This window comes from Manis javanica, chromosome 5, assembly GCF_040802235.1.
Source record: "Manis javanica isolate MJ-LG chromosome 5, MJ_LKY, whole genome shotgun sequence".
NCBI lineage: Eukaryota > Metazoa > Chordata > Mammalia > Pholidota > Manidae > Manis > Manis javanica.
Genome location: NC_133160.1, coordinates 144,596,941 through 144,615,626, shown reverse-complemented (window position 1 = coordinate 144,615,626; position 18,686 = coordinate 144,596,941). Strand labels below are relative to the sequence as shown.

Genomic DNA, 18,686 nt, shown 5'->3' with positions numbered 1-18,686 from the left:
AAATTATGTTTAATGCTAGGCTTTTTACTGATTCATTCAACAACAAATGCTAAGAGCACCTATCACATGCCAAGCAATGTCCTAGCTGCTGTGGATACTACAGTAAACAAAAGCCAGTAGAGAGGACTATCCCTATGGAGCACATATGAAATAAATAAATCATCTAGGATATGAGCCCTGCAGAGGAGAAAGAAGTAATTAAGGAAGCGATGGGAAAGTGAGGGAGAGAAGCAGTGATAATCTTAAATTTGTTGTCAAGGCCTCAGTGTAAAGGAGACACAGGGCCAGGACAAGCCTTGTTGCTCTCCAGGTAAGAACATTTCATATAGAAAGAAATACAAAGGTCACCAAGGAGGGCACCTGCTTATTACTTCTTTGTTTAACAGAATAAATAGAAAGCAGTTTCCCTGTTTTGTAATCAAGTTATAATGTTCTATTTGGGACCCAGAAGAGACAGAGGAATCTGGTATAAGATTTGAGTTAACCATGTAATCTGTTCTATGCCTTTATGGCCCACATGCCAAAACTGGTCTGTTATCTGTGTTTATAATAAAGTTTTATTGAAACATAGTCTCATCCACTTGTTTACATCTTCTCTATGACAGCATTCATGCTATAACTGCTGAGCTGCTGATGTCCCACAGAAATCATATGGCTGTAAAGATTAAAATATTTACTATCTACCCCTTCACAGAAAGTTTGCTGGTACCTTCTCTATGGAATTCAGAATGCCATCTAAATCAGTGCTACACACACCAAAGATAATGTGACCATGAGTTAAACAAAGCTCTGTAGCCTCTACATAAGGAATGGGTTGTCATCACTTTGTCTATTTAGTGAATACGTTGAACACCCTCACAATAATCTAGAGAGTCTAATTAGGAAAAGGAAAAATTCAGATTGTACTTCTGATCTGATAAATTCATGCTTCTTGGCCAGTCACACATATTTCTTTTAAATCAAAGCAATACAATCATGTAGAAGAGTTCTGTTTTTTTTTTAAATTTTTCAGTGACATAACAAGCTCCTTTGTTTAGCTTCCAATCTCAGTTCATCCTGGTATCTAGGAGAAAAACTTTTCAGCCAGAAAACTCAATTATTTCTCCTAAAATGAAAAAATATAAATCTAGAAAACTTACAGCATCTAACCTTGGGCAGGTTCAGAGTAGGAAGGATGGAAAGTCTGAAAAAAGAGAGAGGGAAAATCTCTAACTCTCCCAGAGGTGACCAATAACGGTGAAGCTTTCTCAGTGTGCCTGCAGCATAAACATACCAATCCTGTAAAGAGCAAGGTACCACCAGAGATCATGCAGGAAACCACAGCTGCTAGGGGCTCTGTTCCTAGTGTCCGCTAAACCTTCTGGTGATACTTTAAGACAGCACTAGGATGTCCCAAAACACTTTACAGAAATGAAATATTTGAGAATATTCAACCTCATTGTCTCATTCCACCAGTGCACACATTTGACTGCTGACTCGTACTTCTGCCATTTGAGGATGCATTTACAATAACACTAACAGCTGATGAAAAGTAGGCACAGCTGACTATTTTGTCTTCTTAATGTAACCAGAAAGGAGTGAGACAAAATAACTGACACTAAGAAGAACTCTGCTTCTGTTCATTTCAACACCCAGTTTGCTGAAAGGATACAATCACATAACATATTAACCATATAAGTATTAACCATTAAAGTTGTTTTGTCTGTTTTGTTTAGGTGGGAAACAGAATTATAAAAAGAACACAGAGTCACTGCTCTGTTAATGTACACCAGAACTGCCAATGGCAACTACAGATTTTCAGCTAATACAGTGTATAGAGAATTTTTATTACAAATTTCCTATAAAGAAAAAAACAGCTGTTTCAGATCTGATAAATTCATGCTTCTTGGCCAGTCACACATATTTCTTTTAAATCAAAGCAATACAAGCATGCAGTTTTTGCATTCTTAGGAAATGTAATTCCTGCTCTCAGTAATCAACTTATGCTTCTTCTGGTAACATTTTTATTAATAACAAGTCTTTAGTTCAAACCAAGCTTCTAGAAATGATGTAGATTTTCAGGGTAGTAGCAGAGAAAACCAACACATTGTAGGGACTCACCACATTAACTACTTAAATATGAGAGATTTAATCTCAACACAGTTTAATAACTCATGTGGAACATTTCAAATAAACATTTCCAAAGGACATTAAAAAATCAGGATGCCAGAGAACAATTCTAATTAAACATAAGCCTTCCCCAAAGGTTTCTCAGTACTGTAAAATACTTAAGGGAGAGGTTTCTTTGTAAACATCTGAAATGATTAATCTGTTTTTAAAAATAGAACATTCAAGGGACTCTGACCTTCTGTGCAACATACAAGAATCACAACAATATATCAGTAACAGTGAAGCCCAAAATTTAACAATGACATACTTTCCCCTAACTACAACAGGACTTACTATTACAAAACTACTATGATATGAGCAAACATCAAACACTGGAGGCCAAGAATACCACCTCAATCTGTGCTATTTTTCTGTTATTTTTACAAATTGGGATACAGTATATTTTGGTACAAAGTTAGAAACTAACATTAAGGGTATAGGTGGTAAATCATAACTTTGCTTTAATTTGACACTCAGGAGCTTAATCCAGCGTTCCATACAGGACATTGCACATGTCCCTCTTTATGTCTGAAGAACAGCATCTGCAAAAGTGTACTGAAAAATCTGTAAAAACTGTATTTGTTTGCATGGGGCAGGGGAGGAGGAGTAGCAATCTAGCAGGTTTAGAAATAGATAAACTTAAATTTTTAATTAAAAATATGCTATTTAAAAAAAAAGAAATACATACCCTTGAGGAGAGAGTTTGTCCAACCATCCCGATTTAATCTTCCTTGCAGATGATCCATAAAAGCAGGCATAGGGAGATATTACATTTGAGGAAATAACTGATGAATCAGCATTTCTGCTTGTTGAGCTTAAGGGATAACTATGCCTATTAATAGGGTCCAAATTCAATGGCTTCTGAGTCCTAGATTTAGATGCCTTTGAACTTTTTCTTCTTAAACTCTGAAAACATTCTTCTACTGTTGAATATTCTGATTCTGAAGCAGAGTCTATTGGAAAATTGTTTTTGTCCTCTCGAGGGATCCAAATATCTTCTACTTTGTCTTCACTTACGTTCTCCTTCCTGTTATCATATATGCTAAATGGAAAAGAATGGTGTTAACATTTCAAAGTGCTATATGTCTGATTACTTTCTTAATTTATAAACAACCAATCACAGAGATTCAAGCTCAAGAAAATCTTACAGTTCAAGTAACCCATTTGATAATTTTTAAAACACTTCTGGAAAAATTAAATAGAAATATCTCAGTATCCTAAGACATATTTGAACACTACTAGAAGTAGTATATTTTCTCTTGTGTATTATTTAACCTGATCTGTTTATTTTGGGGGTTGGATGTAAGTGGTAAGATTGGAGATTAACTGTATTCTTTGTATCACAATTGAACATCTTTACCAGCACCATTAAGTAGCAAGCCCAACCTCTAGTCCCTGAAAACCTTATGAACCACTAACTCATCTGCTTTTAGATCTTGCTTCCAAATTTGTCCCTTCTCTAGCTCTCCCATTAATCAACTCCAAGGATGTTATGCTCCATCATAATAAAACAGGGAGTATATGATGGGTTAGACCTTTTACTACTATTTTGCAACCCTACTGAGGAAAATTACATTACATTGTAAGCTAGAAAATGAGAAGGGGTCAGAATACACTCAGAAGGTAAATGTTATATAACACACTATTTAATGGAATGCATTCATAATGGCTAAGCATATTGCTATAGGTTTAAGGAATGAAAAAATAGATTCACTTAGCCATTTATGTATAATAAAACTCATTACAAAGAAGTTTTTTGCCAATCAGTGAAACAGATATGCCTAGCGGTCAAATTACATCCTTTTGGATACTGTTCTAAAAACCATTAGTTCCTTAAAGAATGATTTTAACCTGGCTTCTTTCAGACTTTGCATTATAATATGCTCACATGAAATGCTTACTGATACTCAATTATTTAGATTCAATTTAAGGAAACCCACAAAAATGTTAGCCTTGGAAAATGAAGGATAAAACAGAAGATAAAAGGAACATCAGGTAAAGATGCAGTACACCAAGTCCTAACAAGGCTGAGAAAAAAATTAAATGTAAGTTGGTGCCTCACAAACTTAATTTCATGTATGATCGCAGTAAGTGGATAATTATCAAGACACTCATCAGTGCTGAACTTACAATAAAAAAGATAACATTACATTTGTTCAAATTCTGCACCTCATATAGTGATATTTCTTGCACTGTCCCACATCAACACATGACTTCTCATCTTTGAAATGCAATAATGGTCACCACATATTTGCCACTTTGGTTTCAATCAGGAAAAGACAAAAGTAATCTGTTACGGAATACCACTATATGCTCTATTTATAGTTTCTAAATTCAATTATTAAAATGAGTGCTGTTATTGAAACATTTAGAAAGATTTGAACTTTTATAAATTATTTTCTTAGAAATATGAGCAAGAAGTCAACATTATATAACATTCTACTCAAAAGAATCATCATCAATCATAAACTCATACCTTGATTTGACAAAAAAAGAGTTTCTTTCAGTGGTTGTTTCCCTCTTGAGTGTTTTTTCACTGGTCCAAAATTCATTCTTTATAGACTTTTTCTATTTTAAAAAAAAGTATTTTTTAGGGTAGTAATATGCTACAAAGATCCACAATATCTGTAGTTAGTTTTATTAAACAAATATCTAATTGTTTAGATCAATTTTCAGGAAAAACAATGAATTAGGGAGACTTTAATAAACAGTAGCCTTTTGATACCTATTTAAATCATTAATAATGGATTGTTTCAACTAAGATATACAAAACATGCTAACCAAGAACAAATTTTTTTTTACTTTTCCTCTTGTGTCTTCCAACTTCTCTTTTAGTATGACTAATAAATAAAATACCAAAGGAACACAAATACTGGAGAGGAAGGACCAAGTGAGAGGCTGAATAATTAAGATATGTAAATAGCCAGAAGACTGTATTTAGGTACAAAGCAAAGCAAAATCTAGGGAGTTTTTTGTTTGCTTGCTTTCTATGGGAGTTTGTCGTCTTCTTTCTTTTTAAGTAGCTTGTCTTGTGGCAAATCTTGAAAAACCCACTGTCCTCCATTCTTGAAATCAAACTGAAATGTTTTTGTGATACATATTTAAAGATATAAATTTGCCATGATCTTGCTAAACAGAATTTTACTGACTGGAAAGTCCTTCAGTATAACATATTCAAACAGCTTATAGAATATGAAGAGGCAAATATAGATAGAAGAGTGAAGAATTGAACATGGGGGAAAAAAAAAGTATGGGACTAACCTTAGAATTTTCTAGTCTCTGGAAGAGAAAGGTCTCTCCATAAGGAAAAATAGAAGATGAATTCTCCTCATTTGAATCTTTTGGAGGAATTATAGGATGATAATGGAAAGATGTGAATAAAGTTAAATATTTTTAAAAAGACATGTTTAATTATTTTATAGCAATAATCACAACTTCAGCTTTATTCTGACAGTCCAAAATTATGCTCATAATTCTTATCTCCAATAAACTCTCCCCATGGTCTTCTTGATGCAGTGCTCACTGTAAATACCCCTTACTTCACAACCAAGACATAGAGCTCACTGTTTCTTAAAATGTAACTTTTCATATGTCCTTTGTAAACTCTAAGATCCACATTAATATAACTAAGCACCTTTCCCACATACAATGGAAATTGTCCTGTTGAGATTTATGTTAATTCCTAAATAGTATTAATGACAGAAAATTTATCTTAATTCTACTATAATTTTCAATAATTATTGAAAGTTCACTATTGTAATGACTGTCATTACACTCAAATACCAGAATCCACTTAATATAATCTAATACTATAGCTACTGACACATCTGTAAATAATTTCAAGAGAATTTCCAACATCCTTAAATCACACCAATCTTCAAGGAAGAATTCTAAACACTTGCATTTTCTGCTATGGCAAAATTTTTCTTAAGATTCAGTAACCAAATACTTGACATCTTACTGTTAAAAAGAATGTTCCTAAACTTGTAGAAGTAGATTTTCAAAATGAAAGAAAATGCTCTGTCAATGATCAATTTACCAAAGCAATGTCAGCCCTTTCCTGTTACCATGGCAAAATTACATTCCATAAATCTATGTCCTGTGGCCAGACTGTCAGAAACCACTTAATTTAGTTAAAACGCCTTTGAATGTGACTAATGATAAATGAAGCCTGTACAAAAAAGTATTTTTACATGAGCATATAATTTCCAGGAGTTTGAGTAGATATTACTGTCTTTTATTCACTCACCTTTAAAGTGTCTGAAGTACTTTGGACCTTAGCAGATGCTTATTCCCATTATTCCCTATTCTACAGGTGGGCTGCCTGTTTGATCCCATTTTTTAACACACTTAAGACTCTCAAATGACTTTTTACAGACACTTTAAAAGCTGAGACTCACTTTGCTGTGTCACAGACTTCCCAGATGAGGTAGAAGTATTTCTTCTCTCACGGAAATAGCTTAAAGCAAAGGGAAAAGTACATAAATTAAAACAGACAGGTAAAAATAGATACATTACTATCTTAAGTAAAAGGATTAATTATGAAGACATAGATTATTTTCAGTAGAAAAAAACAGTACTCAAAAGTAAGTTTGATTTTAATTAAACAGAACGGCCAAATTCCACAAATGTATTTCTCTAAATAGGCTTAAAGGAAAGAGATTTCATTGGATATTACAAATGTTTGCTTCTCCTATTTCAAGTACAGAAAAGTAAATAAATATATTTGCCCAATGCTAGTATGCACATAAAAGAATCTAAAAACTGTTAGCCATACTCCTGTGAGAAACTAATTTTCTAACTAGATGTTGGTATTTATGTAGTTTTTCTGTCATCAGCTTTGTAATATTGAGTGAAAAATACACAAGACATTTTCTCAAAGTTCTTACAGCCTTAGGAGGGAGATATTACAGATACGTAGCAATGACAAAGGAAAACACTGGAGGAACAGAGGGAAATGAATACCTAACCACTCTATGAAAGAGTTCTACTGCTTTCCCATCTAAATGTAAGGTTCATGACAGTGTTCTTTACCTCTCTTAAATATATATATGCTAAAGTAACTACAAGCAAGGATATAGAAAAAGAGTAGAAACCAATGAAACAGAATAGGAGCAAAATTTAAAAATCATTGTAACCAAAAGCTGGTTCTCTGAAGAGCAATAAAATTATTAAACCTCAGGGAAGGAAAATAAAAGTGAGCCAGAGGAATAAATTAATATCAGAAATGAAGGAGAGGACATCACTATAAATCCTACAAACATAAAGGGGTAATTACAGATTATTAAAAAAAATTTATGCCAATAAACTCAACAATTTAAATGAAATGGAAAAACTTGAGCTACACATTATCAAATATGACACAAAGAATAAATAGAAAGTCTCAATATCCCTGTATCTGTTAGAGAAATTTAATTTAGTAATTTATCACCTACCCTCAAATAGTCTAGGCCCTGATATTTCACTGTTAAATTCCATAAAACATTTAAGGAGGAAATAATAGGAATCCCACACAAACTTTTTCAGAAAATAAGGAAAGAGGGACTACTTCCCAGGTCATTCTATAAAGCCAGTATTACTGATACAAAATCATCAAAAACAAAACTACAGATAAATATTCCTCAGAAACTTAGATGCAAAAACCATTAATAAAATATCAGCAAATCAAATTCAATAATATATAAAAAAGGCAATACAAGAGAACAAGATGAAATTTACCCCCAGGAAAGTAAAAGCTGGTTTTCATTGGAAAAATCGTAATTCAACACACTAAGGAAATAAAGGGAAAAATTATATTCTTGTAACAGATCCAGAAAAGCCAATTGACAAAATTCAACATTTATTCATCACAAAAACTCTCAGCATACTAGAAATAGAAGAAAATTTCCTCAACTGAATAAAGTGCATTTATGAAAAACCTACATCATAATTAATGGTTAAAAACTGAATGATTTCCCCTAAGATTGGGAGTAAGAAAAAGAGGTCTGTTTGCACTACTTATATTCACATTATCTCAGAGGTCTCAGCCAGCACAATATGACAAGTGAAAGAAATAAGACGCACGAATATCATAAAGGAAAGTATCTTATATGCCGAAGGTTAGCTAATAATTAAGTAGAAAATCCTCAAGAATTTACAAAAAAAACTTCTCAAACAAATAAGTCAGTCTGGCAAGGCCCCAGGATAAGAGGCAATTATTTAAAAATTCAACAGTTTTCCAAAATGCTAGCAATAAACAACTGGAAAAGTAGTTTGAAAAGTCAACTTTTACAACAGTATACAAAAGTACTAAGAGATAAACTTACCAAAATATGGGCAAAATCTAGACTGAAAACTATTAAACATTGTTGAGTAAAATTAGACAATGAAGATAAAGTTACACCATGTTAATGGAAGACTCAAAGTTGTTAGTTCTCCACAAACTGATAAACAGAATCAACATAACCCCAAACAAAATTTCAGTAGGCTTTTTTATAGAAATTAACAAAGTGACTTTAAAATTTACATGCATATACAAATAACCTAGAATGTCAGAATAAAACTGGAAAATTTATATAATACGATTTCAATATTTAGACTAAACTACTGAATTAAATCAGTGTAGTACTGGTGGAAGGACAGACATAAGCTTACCTATGACACAGCAATTCTACTCCTAGGTATATACAACAGACATGCACATAGATATGCTCCAAGAAAAAAACACCCAAATGTATGTCAGCATGAAAACAGTGAAACAAACTGTGAGTCACACACTATTCAACAACAGCAAACTGAAAGGCAGCAACATGTGTACATCTCAAAAACACCACGTTGAGTAAAAGATTGGCACAAAATGTTTCTTGCTGTATGATTCCATTTATATGAAATTCTAGAGAAGGCAAAACTAATTTATAAGATCAGTCTGATGCAAAGGGTATGGTAATGTACTGATAATGGGCCAAAGAGATTTTTGGAAATTGATAGAAATGTCCTACATTGTGATATTGTGATGGTCACATGGGTGTATATGTTTGCCAAAACTCATCAACCTGTATTCTTAAAATGAGTCTATTATACTATTTGCAAATCAGATATAAATAAAGCTGATTTACATTATGTGTATACATACACATTATTTAAATGTAAAATACTGGCCATGTTGAGAATATGAAATATTTATCAACAGAATGAATATCATGGTATAGCCATATGATGAATACTATACAGCAGTAAAAATAAACCACAACAATCAGCACTGATGAGTCTCAAAGTTAAGCAAAATGAGCTTAACTGAAAGAATATTTGTTATATGATTGCATATTTTTCTTAAGTTCACAAAACAGTCAAAACTATACTGTTTGGAATATACTTAAGATGTAAAAAAAAAAAACTTAAGCAAGAAAATAACTGTTATTTAAATTCAGGATAGAAGGTGTCTTTCACAAGAAAAGGGCACAACAACTCTACGAAAGAGTTACAGAGGAATTCCTCCTTGTTCATCATCTCTAGATTCTTGATACTGTTACCAACTATAATTATTTCTTCAAATTTGTTCTGACACAAGAACACAGTAATGATTTGTACCCTTGAGTAGAGCAGTGTTCAAATTTTCTACATCTTTGGTAATCTCTGCTAATAATAAATATTCCTAATTCTGATTAAGCATTTACATGTCAGACACAAGTCTCAAAATTATACACACACACACACACACACACACACACACAATGTATCTTCACAAACAACCTAGTAAGAACTATTATTACCTGCATTTTTTTAAGAAGAAAATTGACACACAAAAGCTGTTAACTGACTTTCCCACAGTCACACAGATCATTAGTAACTAACTGGGCATTCAAACCCAGGCAGTCTAGTTCCATATTCTAAACGACAATGCTTACTAAAAAACTCAACCTTAATTTACTGAAAAATATACACAAATGAAAAAAAAAAAAGACTTTAAACTATTTTAAGTACACCCATTAATGGTATTTTAAAGCATTATATGTTGTTGGTTTAACTATTAGTCATATGAAATGTAAAAATATGTGATGATTTTTTATTTTTATACTCAATATCTACCTGCAAGCGATTACCAAATCTATCACCCAAGTTTATTTCACCTATTGTAGATGAAAGACTGGCTCAATACAGGAAACAAATTGTTCTGAAAACTGTTGATTAGCAATTTATATCCTCATTTATCTATGAATAAATTATCACAAGATATTTTATATTCTAATGCATATTATGCCCAAAGCATAATGTAAGGAAATTATATAGCTACATCTAACATCTCAATCTAATAACAGCCCTATGAGGTAGGTCTTGGTGTCCTAATCCTACCAATAAGGAAAGAAAGCTCTCCCAGCCCAAGTCCCACAGCTAAAAGGAGGCAAAGTCAACTTCAATGTCAATTCTTCCTTAAGTGAGAAGTCCATGTTCTTTCCTCCAGTCTGCCTCCTTCTGCCCTTTTATTTTCCCACCAGTTATCCTAATTGAGATTACTTTTAAATTTAAAATATTAAACATGATTAAACTGCAAAAATTACAAACCCATAAAGAAAAGTGGTAGTTATCCTCCTGTTAATATGCTTTCGTGATCTTGGTCAAGTTACTTACAGCTCTGAACTGGATTCCTCATTTATTGAAGCGGAATAAAAATAGGTCTTGCTGCCTAGGAATATGAGAAGTAACGAAATAATACTTTTAAAGAGCTTAAGGTGTGTCCTATCCAATGTAAACACAGTAAGAATCTGCTATTATTATTTTTACTAGAGAAAAAAAATGGTTGGTCTTCCTTGCAAACTGAATGTGCACATTTGTTTCTTTAAGTTTAAAAAGCATGAAAACTCTTCAGTTGTGATAGTGAAAAAGTTTTAACCTAGTAGGGGAATAAACTGTGGTGTTTTACCTTTTAATAAAATAATATAGAGCAGTTAATGCATAGAATATGTGCTTTGATATGGACAAATCTCAAAACCAAAATTGACTGCAACATCAACTTGTGAAAAAATAACTCTGATTACCCAAGTGACTCGTCAGCATACTAGAGATGGTTTTTTTTGTTTCACGTAGATTTAATCATAAAAATTGCCAAGACAGAGGTGGAGCCAAGATGGCGGCATGAGTAGAACAGTGGGAATCTCCTCCCAAAAACATACATATTTTTGAAAATACAACAAATACAACTAATCCTAAAAGAGAGACCAGAAGACACATGACAACAGCCAGACTACATTCACACCTGCAAGAACCCAGCACCTGGTGAAAGGGGTAAGATACAAGCCCCAGCCCGGCGGGGCTCGAGCACCCCTCACCCCAGCTCCCAGCGGGAGGAGAGGAGTCAGAGCAGGGAGGGAGAGGGAGCGCAGGACTGCTAAGCACCCAGCCCTAGCCATCCGCACCAGAGCGCAGACACAGTGCATGCGTGGAGTGCTGGAAACTAGGGAAACGGCAGCAAGACCTCGGAGCGGGTCCCAAAGCTGGCGCCCCTGTGAAAAAGAAAACCAAGTGCTTTTTGAAAGTCTTAAAGGAACAGGGACGCCACATCTGGACGGAAGCATCCCGGGTCACAGTCCAGCAGCTGGAAATGCCAGGGAACTCCAGGCGCACTAACCCCCTGGGCAACAGCTCTGAGGTAAACAGCCAAACAGCCCCCCATCCATTACCCCTCCGGGGCCCCGCCATAGTAGAACAGCAGCCTGAGGCTGGTCATGCCCACAGCAAGGAAGCTTCCTCAATACCAGCCGGGCAAGATACAGAGACCCAGACTACACGCAATTGTCCAACACAAGCCACTAGGGGTCGCAGTTGTCCCGGTAAAGAAAGGCCAGGAGGAAGTGGAAAGACTTGGTTCTCCCAGCTGACAGAAAGTCAATAGCTCACCATTGCACCTATCAACATAAAAAGGCAAAAAAATTTGATCCAAACAAGATTAACCTAGACAGCTTTGACATCTGCTACATCTTCCCCTGAGAAGGAAACTGGGGAGATAGATTTAACCAGTCTTCCTGAAAAAGAATTCAAAACAAAAGTCATAACCATGCTGATGGACTTGCAGAGAAATATGCAAGAACTAAGGAGGGAGAATACAGAAATAAAACAAGCTCTGGAAGGACTTCAAAACAGAATGGATGAGATGCAAGAGACCATTAATGGACTAGAAAACAGAGAACTGGAACGCAGAGAAGCTGACACAGAGAGAGATAAAAGGATATCCAGGAATGAAAGAATTTTAAGAGAACTGAATGACCAATCGAAACAGAACAATATCTGCATTATAGGGGTACCAGAAGAAGAAGAGAGAGAAAAAGGGATAGAAAGTGACTTTGAAGAAATAATTGCTGAAAACTTCCCCAAACTAGGGGAGGAAATGGCCTCTCAGACCACAGAGGTACACAGAACTCCCATGACAAGGGATCCAAGGAGGGCAACACCAAGACACATAATAATTAAAATGGCAAAGATCAAAGACAAGGACAAAGTATTAAAGGCAGCCAGAGAGAAAAAAAAGGTCACCTACAAAGGAAAACCCATCAGGCTATCATCAGACTTCTCAACAGAAACCCTACAGGCCAGAAGAGAATGGCATGATATACTTAATGCAATGAAACAGAAGGGCCTCGAACCAAGATTACTGTATCCAGCACAATTGTCATTTAAATATGAAGGAGGGATTAAATGATTCCCAGACAAGCAAAAGTTGAGGGAATTTGCCTCCCACAAACCACCTCTACAGGGAATCTTACAGGGACTGCTCTAGATGGGAGCACTCCTAAAAAGAGCACAGAACAAAACACCCAACATATGAAGAAGGGAGGAAGAGGAATAAGCAGGGAGAGAAATAAAGAATCACCAGACCGTGTTTATAATAGCTCAGTAAGCAAGTTAGACAGTAAGATAGTAAAGAAGCTAACCTTGAACCTTTGGTGACCACAAACTTAAAGCCTGCAATGGCAATAAGTACATACCTTTCAATAATCACTCTAAATGTAAATGGACTGAATGCACCAATCAAAAGACACAGAGTAATAGAATGGATAAAAAAGCAAGACCCATCTATATGGCTGCTTACAAGAGACTCACCTCAAATCCAAAGACATGCACAGACTTAAAGTCAAGGGATGGAAAAAGATATTTCATGCAAACAACAGAGAGAAAAAAGCAGGTGTTGCAATACTAGGATCAGACAAAATATACTTCAATATAAAGAAAGTAACAAAAGATAAAGAAGGACATTACATAATGATAAAGAGCTCAGTCCAACAAGAGGATATAACCATTATAAATATACATGCACCCAATACAGGAGCACCAACATATGTGAAACAAATACTAACAGAATTAAAGGAGGAAATAGAATGCAATGCAGTCATTCTGGGAGAATTCAACACACCACTCACTCCAAAGGACAGATACACCAGACAGAAAATAAGTAAGGACACAGAGGCACTGAACAGCACACTAGAACAGATGGACCTAATAGACATCTACAGAACTCTACATCCAAAAGCAACAGGATACACATTCTTCTGAAGAGCACATGGAACATTCTCCAGAATAGACCACATACTAGGCCACAAAAAGAGCCTCAGTAAATTCAAAAAGATTGAAATCCTACAAAGCAACTTTTCAGACCACACGGGCATAAAACTAGAAATAAACTCTACAAAGAAAGCAAAATGGATCACAAACACATGGAGGCCTAACAACATGCTCCTAAATAATCAATAGATCAATGACCAAATCAAAATGGAGATCCAGCAAAATATGGAAACAAACAACAACAACAACACAAAGCCCCAACTTCTGTGGGACGCAGTGAAAGCAGTCTTAGGAGGAAAGTATATAGCGATCCAGGCACACCTGAAGAAGGAAGAACAATCCCAAATGAATAGTCTAACATCACAATTATCAAAACTGGAAAAAGAAGAACAAATGAGGCCTAAAGTCAGCAGAAGGAGGGACATAATAAAGATCAGAGAAGAAATAAACAAAATTGAGAAGAATAAAATAATAGCAAAAATCAACAAAACCAAGAGCTGGTTCTTTGAGAAAATAAACAAAATAGATAAGCCTCTAGCCAAACTTATTAAGAGAAAAAGAGAATCAACACAAATCAACAGAATCAGAAATGAGAATGGAAAAATCACAACAGACTCCACAGAAATACAAAGAATTATTAAAGACTACTATGAAAACCTATATGCCAACAAGCTGGAAAACCTAGAAGAAATGGACAACTTCCTAGAAAAATAAAACCTCCCAAGACTGACCAAGGAAGAAACACAAAAGTTAAACAAACCAATTACGAGCAAAGAAATTGAAACAGTAATCAAAAAACTACCCAAGAACAAAACCCTGGGGCCGGATGGATTTACCTCGGAATTTTATCAGACACACAGAGAAGACATAATACCCATTCTCCTTAAAGTGTTCCAAAAAATAGAAGAGGAGGGAATACACCCAAACTCATTCTATGATGCCAACATCACCCTAATACCAAAACAAGGCAAAGACCCCACCAAAAAAGAAAATTACAGACCAATATCCCTGATGAATGTAGATGCAAAAATACTCAATAAAATATTAGCAAACAGAATTCAACAGCATATCAAAACGATCATACACCATGACCAAGTGGGATTCATCCCAGGGATGCAAGGATGGTACAACATTCGAAAATCCATCATCATCCACCACATCAACAAAAAAAAAGACAAAAACCACATGGTCATCTCCATAGATGCTGAAAAAACATTTGACAAAATTCAACATCCATTCATGATAAAAACTCTCAGCAAAATGGGTATAGAGGGCAAGTACCTCAACATAATAAAGGCCATATATCATAAACCCACAGCCAACATTATACTGAACAGCGAGAAGCTGAAAGCTTTTCCTCTGAGATCGGGAACTAGACAGGGATGCCCACTCTCCCCACTGCTATTTAACACAGTACTAGAGGTCCTAGCCATGGCAATCAGACAAAACAAAGAAATATAAGGAATCCAGATTGGTACAGAAGAAGTTAAACTGTCACTATTTGCAGATGACATGATATTGTACATAGAAAACCCTAAAGACTCTACTCCGAAACTACTAGAGCTAATATCGGAATTCAGCAAAGTTGCAGGCTACAAAATTAACACACAGAAATCTATTGCTTTCCTATACACTAACAATAAACTAATAGAAAGAGAAATCAGGAAGACAATTCCATTCACAATAGCATCAAAAAGAATAAAATACCTAGGAATAAACCTAACCAAGGAAGTGAAAGACCTATACCCTGAAAACTATAAGACTCTTATGAGAAATTAAAGAGGTCACTAACAAATGGAAACTCATCCCATGCTCTTGGCTAGGAAGAATTAATATCGTCAAAATGGCCATCCTGCCCAAAGCAATATACAGATTCAATGCAATCCCTATCAAATTACCAACAGCTTTCTTCAATGAACTGGAACAAATAGTTCAAAAATTCATATGGAAACACCAAAGACCCTGAATAACTAAAGCAATCCTGAGAAGGAAGAATAAAGTGGGGGGTATCTCACTCCCCAATTTCAAGCTCTACTACAAAGCCACAGTAATCAAGACAATTTGGTACTGGCACAAGAACAGAGCCACAGATGAATGGAACAGAATAGAGACTCCAAACATTAATCCAAACATATATGGTCAACTAATATTCGATAAAGGGGCCATGGACATACAATGTGGAAATGACAGTCTCTTCAACAGATGGTGCTGGCAAAACTGGACAGCTACATGTAAGAGAATGAAACTGGATCACTGTCTGACCCCATACACAAAAGTAAATTCGAAATGGATCAAAGACTTGAATGTAAGTCATGAAACCATAAAACTCTTAGAAAAAAACATAAAAAATCTCTTAGACAAAAACATGAGTGACCTCTTCTTGAACATATCTCCCCGGGCAAAGGAAACAAACGCAAAAATGAATAAATGGGACTATATCAAGCTAAAAAGCTTCTTTACAGCAAAGGACACCATCAATAGAACAAAAAGGTATCCTACAGTATGGGAGAATATATTCGAAAATGACAGATCCGATAAAGGGTTGACATCCAAAATATATAAAGAGCTCACGCACCTCAACAAACAAAAAGCAAATAATCCAATTAAAAAATGGGCAGAGGAGCTCAATAGACAGTTCTCAGAGAAGAAATTCAGATGGCCAACAGACACATGAAAAGATGCTCCACATCGCTAGTCATCAGAGAAATGCAAATTAAAACCACAATGAGATATCATCTCACACCAGTAAGGATGTCTACCATCCAAAAGACAAACAACAACAAATGTTGGCGAGGTTGTGGAGAAAGGGGAACCCTCCTACACTGCTGGTGGGAATGTAAATTAGTTCAACCACTGTGGAAAGCAGTATGGAGGTTCCGCAAAATGCTCAAAATAGAATACCATTTGACCCAGGAATTCCACTTCTAGGAATTTACCCTAGAATGCAGCACTCCAGTTTGAAAAAGGCAGATGCACTCCTATGTTTATCGCAGCACTATTTACAATAGCCAAGATATGAAAGCAACCTAAATGTCCATCAGTAGATAAATGGATAAAGAAGATGTGGTACATATACACAATGGAATATTACTCAGCCATAAGAAAAAAACAAATCCTACCATTCGCAACAACATGGATGGAGTTAGAGGGTATTATGCTCAGTGCAATAAGCCAGGCGGATAAAGACAAGTACCAAATGATTTCACTCACATGTGAAGTATAAGAACAAAAGAAAACTGAAGGAACAAAACAGCAGCAGAAGCACAGAACCCAAGAATGGACTAATAGTTACCAAAGGGAAAGGGACTGGGGAGGACAGGTGGGAAGGGAGGGATAAGGGCAGGAAGAAAAGAAAGGGGGCATTACGATTAGCATGTATAGTGTTGGGGGGGCATGGGGAGGACTGTGCAAGACAGAGAAGACAAGTAGTGATTTTACAGCATCTTACTATGTTGAAGGACAGTGACTGTGAACTTGGTGACAAGTAGTGATTTTACAGCATCTTACTATGTTGATGGACAGTGACTGTGAACTGGGATGTGAGGGGGATTTGGTGAAGGGGGGAGCCTAGTAAACATAACGTCCTTCATGTAATTGTAGCTTAAGCATACCAAAATCAAAAAAAATTTAAAAAAATTAAATTGCAAGACAGGCAGTGGCATAAAGGATAATTAACATCAAAGATCTCCTTTTATGATCTATGCTTACCTATTACATAGATAAGACAGCCACACCAAAAAAAAAATAATAATTACACACCAGAAATGTCACAGAATGCTTAAAAAACTTTAGTACTTATAATTCATAACAGACTGACTATAACAAACTAACTACAGGTCATTACACAACTGAATCCAAAGAAAAAGGCCACAATAGCTAGGCAGCAGTTTAAGCTACCTTTAAGTTATATAACATCTAAACTAAAACACATAAATCTGATAGCAGAAAACATGTAAGTGTATTAACTACAGTACCAATCAAGAATGTGAAATTTATAGTCCATAGATAATTAAGTCTTAATGTATGAAGTTCCAAAAATAGTCCTTAGGATAAGAATAAATAATAAATCACTATCATGAAAATTATTTTCATCAACCAGAAAAATCTGTAGCTCAAAATATATTTTCTCAAAGTGGTGCTTTTTAATTATGAAAAATAAAAAAGTATCTTGTAGTGTCTTTTTACCTGTAAAAGGTATTGAGCAGTGAGATAACTTCATCCTCTAAGAAGAAATCAAACTGTTGACTATTTAAATTTTTATTATTTAGGAGTTCAGTCTAAATTTTACAAATATTGAAATAATCATTCTATTTTTTCATAGAATTTATATAAAAGAATTCTAAAGGCAAAATGCTGAATTTTAGATTGCTAAGCATTTTTCTGATAGAGCATGAAATGTGAAGTTTTTCTTGAACATGAAAAGGAAAGGATGAGTTTCTGTGTTTTTCTTATTCAATGCAGCTAGCACTTGCTTCTTCTGTTTCTGTACAGTTTTTGCTCATTATCCATTTCTAATGTTTATTATCCTGTGTATATCTAGAACAAATTATCTGTGATTTTTATTTTTAATAAAATGTTCAAAGAAGGCTAGAGTCTTCAGGTTTAGATTTCAAACTTCTGAAAAGCCCTCAATAGTTAATGCTGTGCCTTAGTCTCTTAATGAGCTAGGACAGATGCACTCCAATCACAGTACAGCCGTGCACACTGTCCTCCTCCCCATGACTCTGCTTCCTTATTTTCCCTTCCCCAAAAACATTCAGAGCCACAACACCTACAAGAGAGGGCTTTGTGACTTGTGCGCAAGATAAAATAGTTGCATGAATGATGTATGGAAATTATTAAACTGGGGAGCAGTATAAGAAACGTAGACCTCTTCAGCAGCTGAAAGCTATCTGTTCCTTCCTACCTGGAGCACTAAGGGGACCCATCTAGAAGGATCACAGGAGAACCTATAACTCCAGGCACATGGCAAGATGGCAGTGGGACTGGCTTCCTGCTTTGAGGCCCCC

At 35.2% G+C, this 18,686-nt stretch overlaps 1 protein-coding gene across 6 annotated transcripts in view; it reads right to left on the bottom strand.

The window, feature by feature from the left end:
• ARAP2 (ArfGAP with RhoGAP domain, ankyrin repeat and PH domain 2) overlaps nucleotides 1-18,686 on the bottom strand; it is a 175,964-nt gene that overhangs the window by 139,209 nt on the left and 18,069 nt on the right. For all 6 annotated transcript variants that reach the window (XM_073237750.1, XM_073237753.1, XM_073237752.1 and 3 more), the window contains exons 3-6: nucleotides 6,549-6,607; nucleotides 5,410-5,486; nucleotides 4,625-4,716; nucleotides 2,837-3,190 (exon numbers count right to left, since the gene is read on the bottom strand). In XM_073237750.1, coding sequence (XP_073093851.1) covers nucleotides 2,837-3,190; nucleotides 4,625-4,716; nucleotides 5,410-5,486; nucleotides 6,549-6,607 — 582 coding nt within the window. The remainder of the gene's footprint in view (nucleotides 1-2,836; nucleotides 3,191-4,624; nucleotides 4,717-5,409; nucleotides 5,487-6,548; nucleotides 6,608-18,686) is intronic.